The sequence below is a fragment of the Asterias rubens genome, chromosome 19 (assembly GCF_902459465.1).
Source record: "Asterias rubens chromosome 19, eAstRub1.3, whole genome shotgun sequence".
Lineage (NCBI taxonomy): Eukaryota > Metazoa > Echinodermata > Asteroidea > Forcipulatida > Asteriidae > Asterias > Asterias rubens.
The window spans coordinates 638,446-660,741 of NC_047080.1; the positions used below are offsets into that span (position 1 = coordinate 638,446).

The 22,296-nt window shown below is 38.7% G+C and overlaps 1 protein-coding gene across 4 annotated transcripts; it reads left to right on the plus strand.

Moving 5' to 3' along the window:
- The first annotated feature begins 52 nt into the window (after positions 1–52).
- LOC117302882 (amine oxidase [flavin-containing] A-like) lies at positions 53–17,218 on the plus strand. Of its 4 annotated transcripts, none has more exons than XM_033786848.1 (13): positions 53–70; positions 5,170–5,267; positions 7,967–8,128; positions 9,078–9,165; positions 11,072–11,246; positions 11,714–11,828; positions 13,087–13,244; positions 13,525–13,705; positions 13,965–14,059; positions 14,608–14,781; positions 15,235–15,321; positions 16,195–16,277; positions 16,985–17,218. In XM_033786848.1, the coding sequence occupies exons 3-13, from the start codon at positions 7,993–7,995 to the stop codon at positions 17,091–17,093; spliced, it is 1,401 nt and encodes a 466-aa protein (XP_033642739.1). In that variant the 5' UTR covers positions 53–70; positions 5,170–5,267; positions 7,967–7,992; the 3' UTR covers positions 17,094–17,218. The 4 variants fall into 4 exon arrangements, with proteins under 4 accessions (XP_033642739.1, XP_033642738.1, XP_033642736.1 ...); XM_033786847.1 differs by lacking the exon at positions 53–70 and adding an exon at positions 4,169–4,317 and having other exon boundaries at positions 5,159–5,267; positions 7,958–8,128; XM_033786845.1 differs by lacking the exon at positions 53–70 and adding an exon at positions 4,169–4,317 and having other exon boundaries at positions 5,159–5,267.
- Positions 17,219–22,296: the final 5,078 nt, after the last annotated feature.

A 22,296-nucleotide genomic window follows, 5' to 3' on the forward strand; every position in this document is an offset into this window, starting at 1 on the left:
ATGGGTAAAACCATGGAGGAAGAAAATTAGTAAAACCTAATGCCCGTTTTTTTTTACAGAGCTTGATCGGGTCAGTACATATATGTAAGACTTATTTCCCTCTAAATTCCCACTAAATTCAGTGCGGGGGGCCGGAGTGTAATGCATGTACACCCTAAAACTATATTAGTCAAAACAACACTAATTAGTCGTATACGAGACATGATGTTGACTAACTTACATCAAAATCATGTCTCGTACGACTAATTAGGGTTGTTTTGACTAATATTTGTTTACAGTGTAGTCGCTCAGGAATGTGGTTGATCAACACTAAATGGACCACCCGTTGGGAAAATTGTAAAACAGACACGTGGTGCGTTTAGTGGGAATTTAGTGGGAAATAAGTCTTACAGTAAAAACAAAATGAATACTCTTTATTCCCGATGCAAAACATCAAAACACTGTTATTTCCCGTACTTTGGAGAAAGGTCGCAAAGCTTCGAAGGTCAACGAGAAGGATTTAAAAAGGGTCGAAGCGTCACGCCACAGATTACTTATGGATTATTTAATATATTTAGCAATAGAAAACTCTATAAATAATTAAGATATATTTTGTATATTGTCGTGAAATGCAACCTCTATTAATAATACATTTTCTTAAGTTTGGTGCGGTTTCACACACAAAGGGTGTGAACGATTCGAAATGATAAGTGCCTCGCTTTATCACTTAAACGCTAATCAAAACGGGAGAAAGTGGGAACATAGTGAGCATGGTGGGTGAAGCAATGTACACCCTAGGCGCGCTCGTTCTACTTACTTTGGCAGTCGGTTTCTTACAAGTTGTAAACAGTGACTCCTGCAGCGTGATGATGTCGGTGGATGCTGGCCAAGATGGTCGTCTACTCAGACAGCAAACAATGTCGGCCTCCAGAGCAACTTGCCGTAAAGACAAAAAGAATAAACCAACGGCAGTCACTACACTAGTAAGTAAAACATAAAAGCCCCTTTCACACGAAAGCAATTTTAGAAAGGGTCTCAAGGATCCCTATTTATTGAGCACAGCTACGGGTCTCGAATTCAATTCATTTAGTGATTGTTTCTTACTCAAAAACTACGTTACTTCAGAGGTAGCCGTTTCTCACAATGTTTTATACTATCAACAACTCTTGCTCGTTACCAAAATAAATTGTTATATATTTTTACAATTATTTTGACTAATTACAAATAGTGCCTTTAACTGTGGCTCTTTGTTTGTCGTCCGGGTTGATTAGTTTATTAGGCCTGTGGCACTCTCTTATTAAATAGGCCCATTGTCATTATAATTTATTTAGCACAATTGTCCTGTTAAATTACATTTGCATATTGTGCATAAACGGAGGTGGATCAATTATAATTATATTTCGCGCATTATTAGCTGGAAACCACTCCATAGTCTTTACATCGAAAGTGAAAAACAAAATAGTGAAAATAAAGAACCAAACGGTGAAAACAAAACAGAAGAAAAAACGGCCGGCAGTTCTTAAAATGCCCTTTCTCACGCCTTTTTCTTCACACTGGCGGGTCTATTATATACTTTGTGAGTTTTGGTATTGCGCAAGAACGGAGCTCTAAGATGGTTCAACGATATAACCTGAGCCCCCCCCCCCCACCCCTTCAGTGACCGTCATGGGTTCTTGGAGGATTTTTTATGGGAGGCTTTAATACATAGCGGCGCACGAAGGAAGCACTGAGATGGTTCATAACCTACTGAGCCCCGCCCCCCCCCCCCTTCACCGTTTGGGTTTTGACGGTAAACAACATCAAGTTTAGACTATTGTACCAACAACACTTGTGTCCGTTTTGTTTTAAATGCAGTTCAAAAGCTTGAATGTGAGAACGATAACTTCGCTATCAACTGTGGAGACGATGAGATCATCAGTGTAAAGTGGGCCCTCTACGGTTTCGATGCTGACAGTAACCATCGTTGTTTCATCAACTCGGGCCACTGTGCAGGAAATGATGAAGCTACGTCGCTTGAGAAAGTACAGACCGAATGCCAGGGGATACAACAATGTACTTTCATCCCAAGTAATGGGTGGTTTGGAACGGACCCATGTGGAGGCGTTGGGAAGTACCTCTACGTAACTTATGTCTGCCTGCATGACAGCGCGTGAATAACATAGAGTTATATATAAGAACTAGAGGGCGCACGAGTGATGCTTCGTGCACAAACGCCACGGGACCGCAAGATGACAAGCGCGTCATTCTGCACGCGCGTTGAATATGAAATACACGTTTGAGGGTTTTTTTTATTGAACGCTCACGCGATGCTGTTTGTTCAACTTACAAAATGGCCGCACAAACACACGCTGTGAGATAGCTGTTTTGTCAACTTAGAAAATGGCCGCCTGCTCGCATACCGGGGCGAGTATATAGGCCAGTGCGCATTCTAGTTCTTATAAAATTATATAACTCTATGGTGAATAACCATCTCCTCCCACATCGGTAGTGATGATTTTGTCCAATTTGTCTCACTGATGTTTTGGCTTTTGATAAATAGCCTGGTTATTATCTGACGTCACACTTCGACGCGTTAGATCTGCTGTTGAGCCCACTGCCATAACCACCTTTGACCTCGCATCATTCATTGCTTTCATGGTTTTGGAGATTCGCAGCTAAATCCGACGTAGACCTTACATGTGTAAAATCAATACACGTATAATAATATAGACAAAGGGCCAGTCTACACGGCAATATTAACATGGGCTGAATGAAGTTGATTCGGGAAGACCGCATGCAATGCTGCGAACCTGCACCATTTATTAATGGCGGTGCACCATCACATGCAAAATATCATGTGACAAACTGATAACCATTATGTATGCCCTCAAATTCTTTTATATTATAATGTTTTGGAGATCGGGATCATGCAGTTTAAATGGCTATTAAGCCCATGGCAAGTTGCCAATGGGGTTCTGTGTTTCATCTGACACTCTGTTGGTACAAAACATTGTAAGAAGCGGCTCCCCTCTAAAAAGTAGTTTCGTTAGAAAATATTTGAATTGATTTCGAGACATCTGGCTTTGTTACCCAAGTAAGTTTATGCTAATTAGAGATCACTGTAAAAAAAGATATTTAAGAAATAAAAAATAAAATAAAAACTTTTTACGTGCCACCCCAGCTTTCTTTCCCTTTCCTTTTAAACAGTGTAGGCCAAACCTCCCTCGGGCTCGCTCTATTTCCCCCTGAGGCTTGCTGTCATGCTGGTGGCTCCAACCATGCTTGGAGAATTTCTTTCCAAATGAGGAATATTAATTTTTGTAAGCCGCCTGGTCGTGCAACCTTTAGGAGAATAAAAGTGCTTCATTGTTTGCCTCCTTTACACAGGTTTTGTTTTTCTGCTCATAAATTACGTCATTTCTGTTTATATAACTAATGACAAAATGATCTGGGGGTTTTTTTTGTCAGTCGCGGCATACATCATGAGCCTTCATGAAATTTATTTAATTGCTTCTTGCTTTTCACTGGGAACAATTCTTCTTGTCTTTCACTATTAGGCAACTTATAAATAATTATGTTCGGCCTTTGATCCAGTCTTGTTTTAAAGGCACAGGACACTATTGGTAATTACTCAAAATAATTAATAGCACAAAACCTTACTTGGTAACGAGTAATGGGGAGCTGTTGATAAGATAAAACATTGTGAGAAACAGCTCCCTCTGAAGTAGCGTAGTTTTCAACAAATTTGATTTCAAGACCTCAAATTTAGAATCTGAGGTCTCGTCGAAAAAGCATCTGAAAGCACACAACTTCATGTGACAAGGGCGTTCTTTCATGATTATCTCGCAACTGACTTCGACGACCACGAGCTCAAATTTTCACAGGTTTGTTATTTTGCATATGTTGAGATACAGCAAGTGAGAAGAAGTGTCCAATGTCTTTAAGATAGCTGAGCATGCGGGGCCCCGCATCGCAGAAGAAACGCCACGCCCCTCTTGTACCAGCACAAACCCAAAGGCTATGTAGGAATTGAAACTCGGATTCTGCACATTCCCTTTCTCGCCTGGGTAAAATAAATACACCCCACTGCCGGCCGCATTGTTCCCATTGTGGATGATTATGATCGACCTCACGTATAATAGTCCATTATAAAAGGTCTGTTATTGGGGGTGGGGAGCTTCACACCTTAGACAAGAGCATGACTTCGCGTACAAGGTTGTACATGTATACAGTTTGCATTGTACATTGTGTACAATAATGTGCAGTGCATCTATAGTGCATGCAGCAGTACAGTGCGGTGATCCTGACATAAAACCAATAGTTGTTACCGTTAAACCAGAATTGTTCAACTACTTAGCGGTAAGTTAATTCTTTTTAATGTGATTACATATTGAGGTTGTTATTGAGCGTTCAAGATAGATATATCCAAGCAAGTTTGAGGTAAAAAATAATGGATGATCATGATATTGATGATAATTTTATTAGGCCCTACTACTTACTACTAGTAATGTATTAGTATTAATGGCGCTATTCTAAAAATGTCGTCTGCTATTTTTGATATTTATTTGTTGTTACGTTACTTCCCTAACCCTAACCCTAACCCTAACCCTAACCCTAACCCTAACATAATTAAGTTTTTAACATTGCATGCAGCAGGCATAGCTAGCTATAGCTAGCCACATAAATCGGTCCAATCCACTCCGTATCCTTGGCCCCAGCACCACTGATATCAAAATCTGCAACGTTCTGCATCATGAAACTTACCGATCTAATTCTAATGCTTCAGAAGTTGCAGATAGCCCTACACTTAGAATTGTTCAAATAGGTATCACAGATTTTGAGTAAAAATCAAGTGAATTTTGAGTGTGAATTTTCTCAACTACCGCTCTTTTACCGCTAATGCCGATATGCCGACTGTCCCCCGACCGTGCACGTATTTTTTTCCCAGGACAAACGTGTAGAATTATCTGCACGTGTTCGTCCTGGAAAGAAAAGATATCCAATCCGCGCTTCGTGTACAAATATACGGCCACGCGTCTGGGAACTATTCTTCGTAGTTCCCAGACCCGTGTCTATATGTTTGTACACAAATCACGGATGGGGGAACCATTCTTCATTTGGCTTTTTTGTTGGCCAAAAGATGACATGAAACAAGTTATATTTTTGACATGGCTTCTTTCTATTTACATATTATGAAAAGTGGAACTTTAGACTTTAGACGATGAGCTGATAACAGTCAGTGTTAGCTTGACAAGGAGACTAAGGGTACACTTTGCGCTTCAGAGACCAGCACTACTGACACATCAGGGGTGAGTATATCTGGGTTTATTTCATCAACCAAAATTGTTATTTAAATGGCTTCATGCACCCTGAAGGGCGAAAGACTACCTCTTTCTTCCAGGCACACAAAGTACACTTTTTTTCCCAGTAATGGCAAGAACAGAGACCTTGTAAGCTAACAACAAAATATGAGATAGCTAAATAAAAGCATGATTTAGAGATATTTACGCGCACTAACAAAAAGCAATTAAAAAAACCATGGAACAATTCCTCCATGGATAAAGGTCCAGTTCACAAGCAATGATGAACACTGTGCTTTGCATGCTTTTGAAAATAAATACAGATTCTGTAGTTTGGATATTTAACGATGAATCAAGTTCCAGAGTTTGGGACCAGATTCTGAAATTTCATATTTACCATAGACTGTGTTTCCTTGTGTAAGGGACAGTCAGAAGAAGTTTCTATGGCATTGTTTTAAAAAGAAAAAGACCAGATTCTGAAATTTCATATTTACCATAGACTGTGTTTCCTTGTGTAAGGGACAGTCAGAAGAAGGTTCTATGGCATTGTTTTAAAAAGAAAAAGAGAAAATCAGCTGAAAAGTTGAATGCCGTCTTTCCCGAAGGTTTTTTTAATGGCCCTCTTGTTTTCCTCCCTCCTGAAACACAATTTTATTTACTGGCTCCCCTCCGCACCATTATTTGATTGTTGTAAAAATGTGTCAAAGTTTTTAGAGTTTAAAAACTTGGTGTCAAATTGCCATTTACATATATGTAAAATAACAGATAAAACATGACGTCTGACTTTAAGACAGGGTTTCCAAAAGACACCCAGCGTCCCCTCTGCCTCACGTCACACTACACGCACTATTGAAGTTGTCCTTAGCTAATCTACTATTTACTTAAATACTTAAAGCTCTGGTACGGAGTGGTACCATGATCATTCATATCCAAGAGTTTGGCATTACACTGATGTCTCGGGGTGTCTGGTGTGTTTTGTTGTTTATTGAATCCCTAAAAGATTTAATCCTACCATGTATGTATTACCAACTCTGGCTGGTGAAATGGGATGGTTTTTCAAACAAACAAGTTAGGTGACAGTACACACTTTCATTTCATCTCATTCATTTCATTTATTCTGGTTGTGGAGCCAAGGACTCTCAGAAAAGTTAACTTAATCACTGTATTAACTTAATCACTGTATTAACTTAATCACTGTATTAACTTAATCACTGTATTAACTTAATCACTGTATGAGCCGAAAACCCTGTTAGTGTTAAGAAAAGACAAAGAAGGAAGTTTCAGTTTTAGATGTGGGAGGGAAAACCCCAAAGATGTATTCCAGGGAAAACTCTCGCAGGCAACCCCAAGCGAGATTTGTGGTACTTGGGTCCCTTGGATTGGAGGTGAGAAATGGTACCACTATGCAAACCTGACCACATTGAATCGGCTGTTTGCAAATGTGATTGATCTGAGCTCTCTTTGGAAATGAACACAGCAGTGTATTTCAAATCCTGGAATAAGTTGAAGACTTTATTCCCACTGAGTGAGGGATTTGAGTTTAAATGGCTCTGTCATACAAAAGCTGAGTCTGTAATCTTTGGTACGTGTTCTAAATTTTCACTCCAGATAAGGAGAGCAAAAGTTCAAAGTCTGTCTGTGCAATGGTATGATTCACCAACAAATCCTTTTATCTTTAGTAAGTTTCTGGTGCATGGCGAAAAGGGATCTAGTAATGCTTGATAATATCTCTTTTTGAATGTCAGGAAAATTGGAATTTATCCTGTAGTACTGACCTGGGTTTGTAGCCGGTGAAAAGGGTAAATTCGCAGGTACGGGACTATAAGGCTGATAGTGCAGTTTGTATGAATTTCATTAAATTGCCTTTGAATTGTTTTGGAGTGCTTTGTAAGTTGAGTATATTAATCAAGTTCAAGAGTTGTCTCAATTATGTATAATTATTGGCAAAACGAAACATTCAGTTTTAAACGAAAAAACATTTCTGGATTTTGATTTGTTAAGAAGTTGAAGAATTTCCACTGCACAACCTTTTGATTGTTGCGAGAATGAAATTGCAATTGATGACCTCATATCCTTGAACTGACAAATTGTCTGTCTAAAATATCTGTCTTGAAACATCCATCAAATATGACAAATCTTTTTCTACATATTCGTTGGTAAAGCATTGGTGAATTGTCAAGAAAACTGTCATTATTTTTATTTATTTTTTTATAATTTATTTATTTATTTATTTTTATTTTTATATCTGTCCCACTGTCATTCATAGATTAAAAGGTTTTCTGGGTGGCCTTTTCATTTACCAACCTTTGCATGGCTGGTTTGGCCAAAAGAAACCCTAAAGCTATTTGAACAGTGACAGTCCTGCATAGATGGATTTTGTTGTAGTAGTGAAAGAGCTATTGTTAGACTTCCGTTTAACCCATGTGTTATTTTTTGCCTCGCTGGTTGGCGAAGCCACCGAGGGGACAAACTGTTTCCGATAAGTGCTAACTGGGTTTCCAGTGCTAACTCAAGAAAAACTTGGCATATCAACTCCAAGCTTGCAGCAATCCTTGAACTTTATGTGGAAACCTTAGAGAGGGCACCAAAGCAAAAGTACAGGGCACCATAGCAATTGCTGTGGGTGCAGTGGGTTATTTCTATACAGATTTTTTTTTGACTTGACAGAAGACTAATCAATTGTGATATCTCTCTTCTCCTCATCTAAGACAAAATATCTGGATACATTCTCAAGATGGCAACGAATGGGCACGTTGAGACTTCAGAGTATGACGTGATCATCGTTGGAGCTGGACTCTCTGGCTTGACCTCTGCGTACACCCTCCTCCAGAAGAAGCCCTCGGCGAAAGTATTGGTTTTAGAAGCCTCTGGTAAGTGCACTTTTAAAAAAGAGAAGGGTTTGCCTCGGTGTTCTTGGTTTGATTGGCTGCATATTGCGCCAAAGCACCTTGTATACCATTACATAGTGCTACACATGTGTGTAAAGGAATGGGAGACTTTGGTACGCTAGGTGGCAGCAGACTTACCAGGTAAATTTTCATTGTTTACGTATAGCTCTGAGCATGCGCACATGACCGAGAACAATGGATTTTACCTGGTAAGTCTGCTGCCACCAAGCGTCCCAAAAGTCTCTCATTACTCTATACTTCAAGCTCCACAGTAGTGACAGGAACATACCGAATGTTGAAGCACCTTGAGCGTGTCTGAGTGACGGATATTAACGCTATATAAGTCCCGAGTCTTTGTCCAAATCACAAGGCACTTAAATTTAAACTAGAAATATATTGAGAAAACTAACAGAAACTAATTGACATATATACACGGAGGGATTTGAAACTGGCCCAAATGAAGAAGGAAAAAACACAGAATACACATATTACAATATGTGGGCTTTACTTCTCTTATGGTGGTTACTAAATTAAAAACCCTGTTTGTAAAACAATTAATCATGATTGATTCCAGTCACCAGGCATATATATTCAACTCTGATAATGAAATCCTTGGATTAGGATCAGTTTAATGCGGTTGAGTTTTATACTCAAAACTTTGGTAGCTGAAGCTTGAATGTACTTATAAAAAGGTTGAGCTTATTGTCAAAGCAAACAAAATTCTATAAAAGATTTTACCTTTAATCACGATAACATGATGAGAGTCATGAATTTATTACAATTTTCCCCCTATTTGACTTGTGCAGATATTATCAATTCATACAAACTTATGTAAGCTTTGGAGTTGTATAGAAGAAGTTTTCCTATGTAAAAAGTGAAACGACTACAATTTTCAAGCTTCAAATAAATAAACCTCATTTTATGTCTGCAGATCGGTACGGTGGTGACGTGACGAGTAAGGATCTAAATGGTGCCACTGGTACCTGTGAATGGGACATCGGTGGTACTCGCATCGGATCGTAAGTTGATAAGCCAGTATTATCCTATAGTCTACAAAAGACTTCTCCACATGTCCTTGATGGACTTATCTAATGACCATTGTTTGCTGAGTCTAGTCAGAACATTGATTCTGGATTGCAAAATTTGACCATTAGAGAGACCCTAGGGACGACGGACACCTCTGATATAGAGACACTGAGTTAGAGGGATTTAGAGTGGTCGCTGTGGATCAGGGCTTTAGGTCCTTTAAAGGCCCGGTCACACAGGCCCCGTAATGAAAACGAGAACGATAAAAATGCACGCTCACGATTGGTTGAATTGCTCCACGCAGAATACGCCCATGCTCTTTCAACCAATCGAGGGCGTGCATTTTTATCGTTATCGTTTTCGTTCTCGTTATCGGGGCCTGTGTGACCGGGCCTTCCGTGATCTGATTTGTTTTGTAACTTTGTTACTTTCTTTCTGGCAAGAAAGTGGGATGAATTGGGAAAGGGAATAGTATTTGGAAACTAATGGAAATCTTATTTAGATAGAGTTAAAGTAGTCGCTGTTGATTTGGGCTAAGGTTCTTATTAAGTGACCTGGGGCTGATTTCACAGAGAGCTAAGATTGATCTTAAGTGTGAACAATCTTCAGTGTTAAGCAGAGGTTCTTAGTTGTTTTTCCTCCAAAATGAAAGAGTTTTGGCTGAAGGTGGCGGAGGGTAAACTAATGAAGAATAGACTTTTCATTGAGAACATCATCAGTCGGATGCACAGCAGGCGGACACAAGCTTTTCCCATTCTATCCTGTCTTGTACTGGTCTCCCAATCTCCAGCAGGGAGAGCAGAACATAATGACACTCATCTTCTGACTACTTATAGTAGGCGCTGACTACCTTGTCTGTGCCTGCCATGAGATGGAGAGTAGAGAGAACTCATCCAGAACAACAGCTGTAAATGTTGTTGAACAGGATTGAGTAATGGTTGACAGCTGGAATTTGGTTCTTGGTTGTGTTTCATTCAAAGTACTCCATGAAAGAGTTTGGACTGGAGGTGGCAGAGGGTGGAGTTGGGAAGAATATTACCTTAATTGAGAACTGCAGCTATAAATGTTGTTGAACAGGATTGAGTAATGGTTGACAGCTGGAACTTGGTTCTTGGTTGTTTTTCGTCCAAAGTACTCCATGAAAGAGTTTGGACTGAGAGGTGGCGGAGGGTGGAGTCGGGAAGAATAGACTTTTCATTGAGAACAGCAGCTTTAAATGTTGTTGAGTAATGGTTGACAGCTGGAGGTTGGTCCAAGACTTAATGGTTAGGGGTTTAAAGAATGTCACAATATAAATCACTATGTCAATACTGACAACTTATCTTAAAGATGAATCTTTGTGCTGTGTGAAATCTAGCCCTGGATTGTTTTGTAACTTATTCCATTTGTGTCTAGAGAGAGATTGAGAGGGGAAAGAGAAAGTGGCCTTGGAAGGGGGATAGGGCATTGAAACAGGAACATCGATCATCTTGGAAGGGGGAAGGGGCATTGAAACAGGAACATCAATCATCTTGGAAGGGGGAAGGGGCATTGAAACAGGAACATCGATCATCTTGTCGATGAAGTGTTGGGTTTAACGTACATCCTCTTTTCCACTGTAGGTCTGGGGGCATTGAAACAGGAACATCGATCATCTTGTCCATGAAGTGTTGGGTTTAACGTACATCCTCTTTTCCACTGTAGGTCTGATGTGGCCAGCCTCTGTCTTTTCCACAGATATTTTCATTGTTTAATGGCCCCCAGTATGGCTGACCTACAAGACCGATGTAGTTCTTCTTGTCAGGGTATGTGAGAGTGAAACCAGGCTTTCTGCGTCTCCTCATCCATACACAAAGAGCCAATCCAAAAATGTTTTTTTCTTTGTTCAACCCCAAATTAAATTGTTTTTTGTGTCTACAGGTCCCAGAAGGATATCTTAGCACTTGTAAAGGAGTTGGGTCTTGAGACAACCCAGATCTACAACAAAGGGAATAAATTCTGGCGGTTGCCAGACGGAAAGCTCAAGAAGTTCTCGGGTGCCATCCCGCCTCTTCCTTACACCTCACTCATTGACCTTGTTCGCTACTTCAAGAAGGTCTGTCCCTTTTTTCTTTCTCTGAAATTTTGGAAAAAGTGTGCTGATAATGTACTTAAACATTATTTCTAAAGACAACATACAGCACTCCAGTTTTAATTTAGATTAGGAAGAATGATTAAAAAAAGTTTCCTGATTATGAAGAGCGTATTAATACAATCCCCAGATAAATGTTATCTTTTGTAGGACGGCACTTAACTACTGTAGCTTCTTTCAGTTGTCGCAATCAAAATTAAGAGACTCTCTGATGTAACATACCTTTAAGTCTGTATTGTTTTTCTACTGGCATGACACTGTCCATTGAAGTACATCTAATATTAATAAAACTCAGTTTTACAGTTTTGTGAAATCAGCTGCTGGTAGTACATCTAGCAAACATTTTCAACCAAAATATTTGGTTTTAGGTTTTTGTTAGACAGGAAATCAACATTGGCTGCAGATTGTTGACTGATTCTTTGATTTGATAGGTCGATGGCATGCAAGGCCAGATCAAGATGGATCAAATAATGGAATGCAAGCATGCTGCTGACTGGGATGGTATGAATGTAAAAGACTTCCTCAAGAAATACCTCTGGACACAAGGTGGGTTTGGAGTTTTTTATTTGTTATTTAATTTCATTTATTCTGGTTGTAAGATCAATGACTCTAAGTAAAGCAATCTTAATCACTATGCTTTCCAAGAACCTTATGGAGAGCAAACAATGAAGGAAGTTTCAGTTTTAGATGTGGGGAAACCCCTGAAACTCATTCAAGGGAAACCCCTGAAACTCATTCAAGGGAAACCCCTGAAACTCATTCAAGGGAAACCCCTGAAACTCATTCAAGGGAAACCCCTGAAACTCATTCAAGGGAAACCCCTGAAACTCATTCAAGGGAAACCCCTGAAACTCATTCAAGGGAACCCCCTGAAACTCATTCAAGGGAACCCCCTGAAACTCATTCAAGGGAGACCCCTGAAACTCATTCAAGGGAGACCCCTGAAACTCATTCAAGGGAGACCCCTGAAACTCATTCAAGGGAGACCCCTGAAACTCATTCAAGGGAGACCCCTGAAACTCATTCAAGGGAGACCCCTGAAACTCATTCAAGGGAAACCCCTGAAACTCATTCAAGGGAGACCCCTGAAACTCATTCAAGGGAAACCCCTGAAACTCATTCAAGGGAAACCCCTGAAACTCATTCAAGGGAAACCCCTGAAACTCCTTCAAGGGAAACCCCTGAAACTCCTTCAAGGGAGACCCCTGAAACTCATTCAAGGGAAACCCCTGAAACTCATTCAAGGGAGACCCCTGAAACTCATTCAAGGGAGACCCCTGAAACTCATTCAAGGGAAACCCCTGAAACTCATTCAAGGGAAACCCCTGAAACTCATTCAAGGGAAACCCCTGAAACTCATTCAAGGGAAACCCCTGAAACTCCTTCAAGGGAAACCCCTCAAAGTCAAAACGGGGGTCCTTGAGGTGTAAGGAGAGGAAAAATGCCACTTTGTCAACCCGACCATTCCAGCTGTTTTCCTCTTATCTTGTTGTTCAGTGCCGTTAGGGTTGCTTTTAAACTTTAAAATTTGGATTTTAAAATGGTCACATTTTTTTTTTTTTTTTTTCCCCCGTTTTTTAAATTAAACAAAAACATGGTGTGCTCTAATAGAGGTGGCTGAAAAAATTATAAAAAATCATTAATTTACCAATATAAGAAGAGCAAAATACAATTTTTTTTTACACAATTACACATTAAAAAGCGCTAACATCCAAATTGCACCAAAAGCCAAAGAGTCTAAAGTCACCTGCGTTAAGGAAAGGGTTAGTAATTGCTTTTGGTTGATTTGAAATGTTGTTTACAGTTGGCAGGGAAACCATTGAGACCATGACCCATGCCTTCTGTGCTGCTGATCAGTCCAGCCTATCGATGATGCAGTATCTGTATGTGATTCATACATGTGGAGGATGGGACTTACATACTAACAGTGGCGACAAGGGACGCTCAGATCTTCTCATCAAGGTACCAATTAGCCCCTTCAGATATGACTAAGTTTACATGGGTCTTTGACATTAAGCTCAAGTGCTGGTGGAAGAGTCGTCACAGTGCGGTTTCGAATCCCTGTCGTGACACTTGTGTCCTTGAGTACAACAGTGAACTTTCTATAAAATTCTCCTAAATAGTGTTTACGTTAAAAGCGAGTTTGAATTTGTCAAAACGCTTCTGGCTTAACATAATCAACCAATAATAACAAAACACCCTGATCACATTTTCTTTATTTGGATGGTGTACTTCACCGAAGGGAGGGGCCATGTTGCTGTGTCGTAAACTCGTTGAGAAGCTAGGAGAAGGGACAGTTGTGTTGGGAGAGACTGTAAAAGGCATCGTGGAGCAAGATGGTGGCAAGATGAAAGTCACGACGGCCTCAGGTAAAGACTTCTGCGCTGAGAGAGTGATTGTTGCTATCCCGTGCAGTGTCTCAGGTAAATAATAATAATAATAATAATAATAATAATAATAATAATAATAATAATAATAATAATAACAATAATAATAATAATATTAGCATTTATAAAGCGCCTTTTTCTCAGTATGCAAAGCGCTCGAGCGAAAGAGAGAATGTTTTGAAGTTAGTAGGATCTGAAACTGTAGCTCCTGCTGACCGGTAAGGCACTTTGATATGTCGGTATAATAGTTGTTGTCGGTCTTGTTTTTATTAGATTTTGTTTTTCGGTTTGGCAGAGAGAATAACCTATGACCCTCCTCTACGAATGAGGCGAAGTAAAACCTTCCCATGTAGATTGGACCTGATGGCCAGTGTGATAACCTATAAATCGGTAAGAATTAATTATTAACCCTTTAGAGAGTGTGATGTCGTGGCTGAGCGGTTCAGAGCACCGCTGCCGAACTCAAGCTCTGATCTGTTCAAGGGAGTGTGGGTTGGAAGGCATGACACTTGTGTCCTTAAACAAGACACTTAACCACTGCACCGTCCTTTGGATGGGGCATAAAGCTGTAGGTCACGTGTCCCGGAGATAGCTCAAAAATTCGCTCACCTTTTGAAATAAAATGTTCACTGGTTATCTTTTCGCATTTATACCCTTGGTCCTTTTGGTTGGTAAGTTGTTTGCAACAGCTAATTCTTTTTTTCTCCTTTATTGTATTTATCTAAATTTATATGGGATTAAAACAATCAAACAGTTCCAAAAACCTTTCACTCTTAAAACAAAGTTTACAGATTGGAAGGATGAAATACAGGATTGGTAATTAGAAAATAAAAAAACTTGATTACAAAATTCTGAAAGACGGGGTTGGTAGAAAATCTTTGTCAATCACAATATGGTATTAAGGTTTGTGTTTGTTGTTTTTCTTTTCTACATCAAAGCCCTTCTGGCGCGAAGCGGGCCATGCTGGAGAGTACCTTAACATGTCAGCAACATCCAGAGACGATGGTGGTAGCATCAACGACGCTCTGATCATCTCCTACGACGCCACCTTACCGGATGGCAATGCAGCATTGATGGCTTTCTCCAACCCACAAAAAGTTAAAGGAAAATCGGTAAGAAGAAACGTTTTGGGACTCGAGTTTGTCTTTCAAAGGCTGTTTGAAATATGCATGAGTGTAGGCTTGACCCCTGATAAGCTGCTATTGCAGCTCTGTATGATATTAGGCCATAGTCTGCAACAAAACTTCGCTGAGTAAAAAGCCTTGTGTAACATATTACTTTCCATCAATGTCATTAGTGGTATAAAGAACTCATTCTTATAGCACTGAAGACACATTTTCTGTTGTGTTTGAAGCTGACTCTTAACATAGATATTTGTCCAGTAATTAATATTAACATAACCCCCTCACTTTGTTCCATGAACACAGCAGAGATGTGATTACCCCCCCCCCCCCCCCCCTTCCCCACTGCACTCTAATCTAGGAAACCACAATGTACCTCGATTCACCTTAAGACACTTTCTAATCTCAGTTTTTCTATTTGATGTTTTTTTTATCCCCCACAAGTCGGAGGAACGTAAGGAGATAATTTTGCGTGTCTTGAGCGAGATATTCGGACCTCAAATCATGGACTGTATTGATTACGCAGAGAAGGTATGTTATGGATCCCTAGGGTAGGGTGATACGGCTCTTTACGAAACCATGGCTTTGGCTCCGGATACGGCTAAGCTAGCTTGGCCCCCCAGTGGTTCTGGCAATTGTGCGTGCTTTGTTCACGTTCTCAGTCAGGGCTTCGGATGAGATAACGAAACCTTAAGCCAAATCCAGAGCCAAAGTCGTGGTTTTGGTCATAGATTGGTAATTACTCCAAAAACTAATGATCAGTAGTTTCAGCCTGTTTGAAATTTTTGAGGTAAACAGTTTCAAGGAAGGAAGGAGCAAGAACCAAGTGAAATCTTGAGCTGACTGAAGATGTTTGTTATTTTAACGTATATTTCTAGTATAGCTGGTTGATAAAGCTGAATTATTGGATTTCTTTTGTATATTTCACAATTTTGTCCAAAAACAATTGATATTGATACCCCAATTTTTGGTGTAATCTTGTTAAAGCCAGTGGACACTATTGGTAAATGTCAAAGACCAGTCTTCTCACTTGCTGTATCTCAACACATGCATAAAATAACAAACCTGTGAAAATTTGAGCTTAATTGGTCGCCGGAGTTAACTATGAGATAACTATGAAAGAAAAAAACACCCTTGTCACATGAAGTTGTGTGCGTTTAGATGGTTGATTTCGAGACCTCAAATACTAAACTTGAGGTCTCGAAATCAAATTCGTGGAAAATTACTTCTTTCTCAAAAAACTACTTCACTTCAGAGGGAGCCGTTTCTCCCAACCTCTATCCATTACTCGTTAGCAAGTGAGGTTTTATGCTGATAATTATTTTGAGTAATTACCAATAGTGTTCACTGCCTTTAAATTTCAGTTCAGATTTTAAAAGAGTATGTTGGTCTTATGATCTTTAGGAATGGCTGTATGACAATAGTGATGGGGAGATGGTTAACAAATCATCAGAACTTCTGGCATCTGTGACTACACCACATGGCAGGTAAAGAAAAGCTACAACTGTTTCTTTAATACTGCATTTTACAATAATGTGTCAATGTACTCTATATAGTGCCCTAAGCCCACTTTCATAAAGTCCCTTAAACACCAACAATTTTTTTTAGAACCACCCCAACTCATTTAGAGATAGTCATTACTTGGTGTTAACCGCAAACCTTTCAATATCGTATTTCCACCATGCAAAGTTTCAAATCCTACTTCGCTTAAACACAAAAGGTAACTTAGCTCTAGACTGACTCAGCCGTGACACGCTTTACATTATTAAAACTCAAGATTGCATTATGGAATGGAAATGATTTCACGATACTTCACTTTCAGGTTCACGGTTTTTTGCTCTGAGCCTTGATACCTAACACATTGTTTTCCTTGCCGAGTGGTCTAGGTCATGTTACCTGCAGCAGATCGTGGGTTTAAATCCCAGTCATTACACTTGTACTCTTGAGCAAGGCACTTAACCATAATTGCTTTAAAAAAAGTTAGGCTCCTAGATAATACCCATGCCCACATCCTTACGGACTGTGAAGAGGGTAACCCTGTTTCAGAGTAGGTGGCAATGCGCCCTGATCTTGGTCAATAGCCAGTAATGTGTAGTCCTCACCCTGAAGTGTCCGGTCGGTCTCGTAAGTTGGGCGTTACATAGTAAAAGCTTTTTTTCTAAAAGTATTGCTGTCTTATTTTGATTCTTTTCAGGGTGCATTGGGCTGGTGCGGATGCAGGCACAGCGTGGTGTGGGTTGTTGACTGGCGCAGTGCAGGCAGGCAGACGAGCTGCTCAAGAAGTTATCATCGCAACACAATGATGACCCTTCATCCCCACCTAACAACAACGTATTATGCTTATTAAAAGTATTACTTCTTAAAGACACTGTACACTACTGGTAATTGTCATATCTGAGGAAAATTACTTCTTTCTCAAAAACTATGTTACTTCAGAGGGAGCCGTTTTATACAATGTTTTATACTACCAAGAGCTCCCCATTACTCATTACTAAGTAAGGTTTTATGCTAACAATTATTTTGAGTAATTACCAATAGTGTCCAGTGCCTTTAATTAAAGCCAATGATGTAAGGTAAGTTAACAGTGCAGTACTTGGTTGTTTTAGGGGGTTTTTTTTCTTGTTATTTTTCATCATGGTCTTTCACAAAAAAATCATCAGAGTTACAAATCATGTTATGTGGCAAGTATACAAGTTATTGTGAAAATGGCAATCTGCACAAGAATGCTTGGGTGTGAGTGGGTGCAATGAATTAAGAAGTCTGTTACGCGTTATACCAGGAACTTATGCCTAGGTTTTCTCCTTGTAAACAAAAGGAATTACAAAGTTAAATTTTCACCTACGTATGCATGTCATGTTTCATAAAAGTAAACATTTCTTCAGATAATTATAAATACTCCTTGCCTGTTTTTGCTATTATTAAAGAAATTATTAAAGAAATTATCCTATTAAAGAAATTAATTTTTAAGCACAACAGGTGACTTGCCAATTTATTTTCGATTTTAAATGAGTCTATGATATTAGACCATGTTGTAGTAAAGACTCTTTTGCAATCACAAAAACATACTATGGGTAAAAGTTAAGATTCGAGGGGGAGGATGTAAGAAAAAGACAAGAGGTGGCCAGGTAATAGCCTGAACATCTGACGTCACACTTCGAGGCTCGTGAATAACACCAGAGACCTGCCTCGTGACCGGCGTATATATTCACCTTTGACCTACCCTCATTTCAGTTACGCAGTCAAATTCTATTGCGGACGTGACAGCAGTGACTGTTTGGGCATCTTTGTCACTGCACGTATCCAATGATATCATTGTATTCAATGGAATCACTGGATCTAGAGGCAGCGACCTGTCTTTATCCTTGCAGATAAAGACAGGGGCCCAGTCTAGCCGAGCTAAAGACAGTGACTACCTGAGTTTTGAGTATGGGTTCTTGTAGGGTCCAGGCTGGAATGAAATTAGTAAGACAAACCTGATATGTGGGCATGTGTGTGTGTGTGTGTGTGTGAGCGTGTCTACCCATTGCATCTGAGGACTTTTAGAGATTTGAATGTTTGACAGAGTGAGGACATCCTCGCTTCCTCTCATTGTCAAAACCAATTGTGAGGTCACTTAAAAAAAACTAAGTCCAAACAGTTGCAGTAGTCCTCGATTAGCCAGATTCACAAACATGATTGTGTTTGTGAGTATTTTCTATTTTTTTATCAATGCAATACAATTCTTCCTTTGAACAACTCTGCTGCATTCATACATAATTTATAATGTTTGCTAATTTTTTCAATGTCTGCATTAATTTGTGTAATATTAATTAATAAGTTATTCCTTTTATACCTCCGATTATAATGAACCTTTCACACGTAATATGCAAATTTTATATTGCGCGTGCGCACTGACGCTCTTGGTGGCTCAAAAAAGTGAACACAGCGCCTTTTTGAATGGGGCTGATGGTAGCATGACGCATGCTTGATTGTACGTCTGCCTATGAGCGCACAATGCTTTATCCAATGCTGGCCAACCAATAGTGGGTACCTTTGCGTGAGTTTAATTTGCACATTTTCACCGAAAGCCTAGATTTCTAATTATGATAATTGTTTTATTTATGAATGCATGTTTTAATGCAGTGTACAACAGCGGTAATTGTCAAAGACTACTACTGGCTTTGAGTATGTGACCAATTAACATGGGTCTTAAACTCACACACATTTAGGCTCACTTAGATTTAGAAGAAAATGGTGAAAAATCCCTTTATGTTTTGACTGTAGAGCATTGAGGTTTGGTATAGCAATAGTAAAACAATTTTTTTCAAAATGATTGATTAATGTTTTAAATTTTACACATTCTGTGCACCCATCCTTTAAATTTAAATATAAATGCATACAATTTATTTCAATATGTATATATATTTAATTATTTCTGTTATTGTCAGACATGTCCACAGTGGGATGATGGAACCTTGTTTTATGGTACTCATTTTATATTTTACAAAAAGAAACGTTTTATTATGAAAATAAATAATTTACAGTGAATCATAAAAGGAAGTTGTTCTCATGCATTTGTATTTATTTGGTTAATATATTTGGTGTACTATCTGGGCCACATTGTAGTCAAACATCCTGTTGTAATTTTGATGTAAGTGCTGTACTTACCCCCTTGTGATTTCTGTTTAGTTTTTGGCCCAAATTTGATCAAATGCTTGCACCTTTTTTATTCTTTTTAGTTTTGGGCCCAAATTTGATAAAAATGCTGGCCTTACTTGCGTTTTATCAGTTTTTGGGCTCAAATTGGATACAAACCACGTCTCTGTATGAAGAAATTATCTTTTAATTTTATTACACGAAGTTCTTAACATTCAACTGAAATGATGATTTAATGAAGGTCTGTCTCTCTCACGTGTTTATGGTTTGTTGTTTCAATTAAATTCGCAAAACGCGGTTTGAGTGTAAATAAAATTACATTATCAGGAATGAGCACCAAGGCTTACCCCTTGTAATTTTAGTCAAAATGACATACATCTAAAGGAATGAGCATCAAGGCTTACCCCCTTGTGATTTTAGTCAAAATGACATGCATCTAAAGGAATTAGCATCAAGGCTTACCCCCTTGTGATTTTAGTCAAAATGACATTGGTCATCAAAAGGTATGAGCAGCCGAGGCTTACCACCATCTTAATTACATGACGAACCAAAACCTGCGTCGGTTATAGCTTACCCCTGTAGCTACACTCTTAACGAATTGTCTGAGAGCAACGAGGTCCGAGTTCAACTCCCGCTGCTGTCTCTTTTTCTATTTTGCTTTGACGTAGTGAGTGAATAATATAAGTAGTATTAAAAACCAACTCAATCACCAGCGGGCACTGTGGCGACACGGTGTACTGGATAGTTCAATTGCGTGCAATCCAGAGCTGGGACACCGGTTCGAATCCTACCCGTACCAAGAGGGACATGACTTTTACTGCTTGCACCAGTAATGGATTGGGGTCCGTCATGTCTATCCCCAAATTAGGTGTGGATGATTTACCGTGTGGGAGAGTAAAGGAGGGACCGGGACTGCAAATCCCTTAAGGGTTCTAATGGGTGATCACCACGCTGGTTTCGATCAGACTTTGAGTCCCCTGAACGCCTGGTCGTCACTCTGACTAACTCTTTGCACAAATTTAACTTATACCAAAGTATTTTTAACCAAGCCTTATAGACTTTTCCAAGCAAAATCTGAAAAGTTCACGAGGCTGTTTGGCTTTTTCAGGCAAAATTTGACAAGGTAACAAGGTTTAAAATGTCAAATTTTGCTTGAAAAAATCTACAAGGCTAATTTTGCTTGTGATATTGTCAAAATTTGCTTGAAATAATCTACAAGCCTTGTGATTTTGTCAAATGTTGCTTGAAAAAATCTACAAGGCTATAAGCCTTGTGATATTGTCAAATTTTGCTTGAAAAAATCTACAAGCCTTGTGATCTTGATAAATTTTGCTTGAAAACATCTACAAGGCTAATTTTGCTTGTGATCTGGTCAAATTTTGCTTGAAAAAAATCTACAAGGCTATAGCCTTGTGATTTTGTCAAATTTTGCTTGAAAAAAATCTACAAGGCTATAGCCTTGTGATTTTGTCAAATTTTGCTTGAAATAATCTACAAGGCTATAGCCTTGTGATCTTGTCAAATTTTCCTTGAAAAAATCTAAAAGGTTATAGCCTTGTGATTTTGTCAAATTTTGCTTGAAGAAATCTACAAGGCTATAGCCTTGTGATCTTGTCAAATTTTGCTTGAAAAAAATCTACAAGGCTATATAGCCTTGTGATCTTGTCAAATTTTGCTTGAAATAATGTACAAGGCTATAGCCTTGTGATCTTGTCAAATTTTCCTTGAAAAAAATCTACAAGGCTATAGCCTTGTGATCTTGTCAAATTTTGCTTGAAAAAAATCTACAAGGCTATATAGCCTTGTGATTTTGTCAAATTTTCCTTAAAAAAATCTACAAGGCTAAAGCCTTGTGATCTTGTCAAATTTTGCTTGAAAAAAATCTACAAGGCTATAGCCTTGTGATTTTGTCAAATTTTGCTTGAAGAAATCTACAAGGCTATAGCCTTGTGATCTTGTCAAATTTTGCTTGAAATAATGTACAAGGCTATAGCCTTGTGATCTTGTCAAATTTTGCTTGAAAAAATCTACAAAATCTACAAGTCTTGTCAAATTTTGCTTGAAAAAAATCTACAAGGCTATATATATATAGCCTTGTGATTTTGTCAAATTTTCCTTAAAAAAATCTACAAGCCTTGTGATCTTGTCAAATTTTGCTTGAAAAAAATCTACAAGGCTATAGCCTTGTGATTTTGTCAAATTTTCCTTGAAAAAATCTACAAGGCTAATTTTGCTTGTGATATTGTCAAAATTTGCTTGAAATAATCTACAAGCCTTGTGATTTTGTCAAATTTTGCTTGAAAAAATCTACAAGGCTAATTTTGCTTGTGATCTTGTCAAATTTTGCTTGAAAAAAATCTACAAGGCTTTATAGCCTTGTGATTTTGTCAAATTTTCCTTAAAAAAAATCTACAAGGCTAAAGCCTTGTGATCTTGTCAAATTTTGCTTGAAATAATGTACAAGGCTATAGCCTTGTGATCTTGTCAAATTTTGCTTGAAAAAAATTTTGTCAAATTTTGCTTGAAGAAATCTACAAGGCTATAGCCTTGTGATCTTGTCAAATTTTGCTTGAAAAAAATCTACAAGGCTATAGCCTTGTGATTTTGTCAAATTTTCCTTGAAAAAATCTACAAGGCTATGTGATCTTGTGAAATTTTGCTTGAAGAAATCTACAAGGCTATAGCCTTGTGATCTTGTAAAATTTTCCTTGAAAAAATCTACAAGGCTATAGCCTTGTGATCTTGTCAAATTTTGCTTGAAAAAAATCTACAAGGCTGTGATTTTGTCAAATTTTCCTTGAAAAAATCTACAAGGCTATAGCCTTGTGATCTTGTCAAATTTTGCTTGAAAAAAATCTACAAGGCTATATA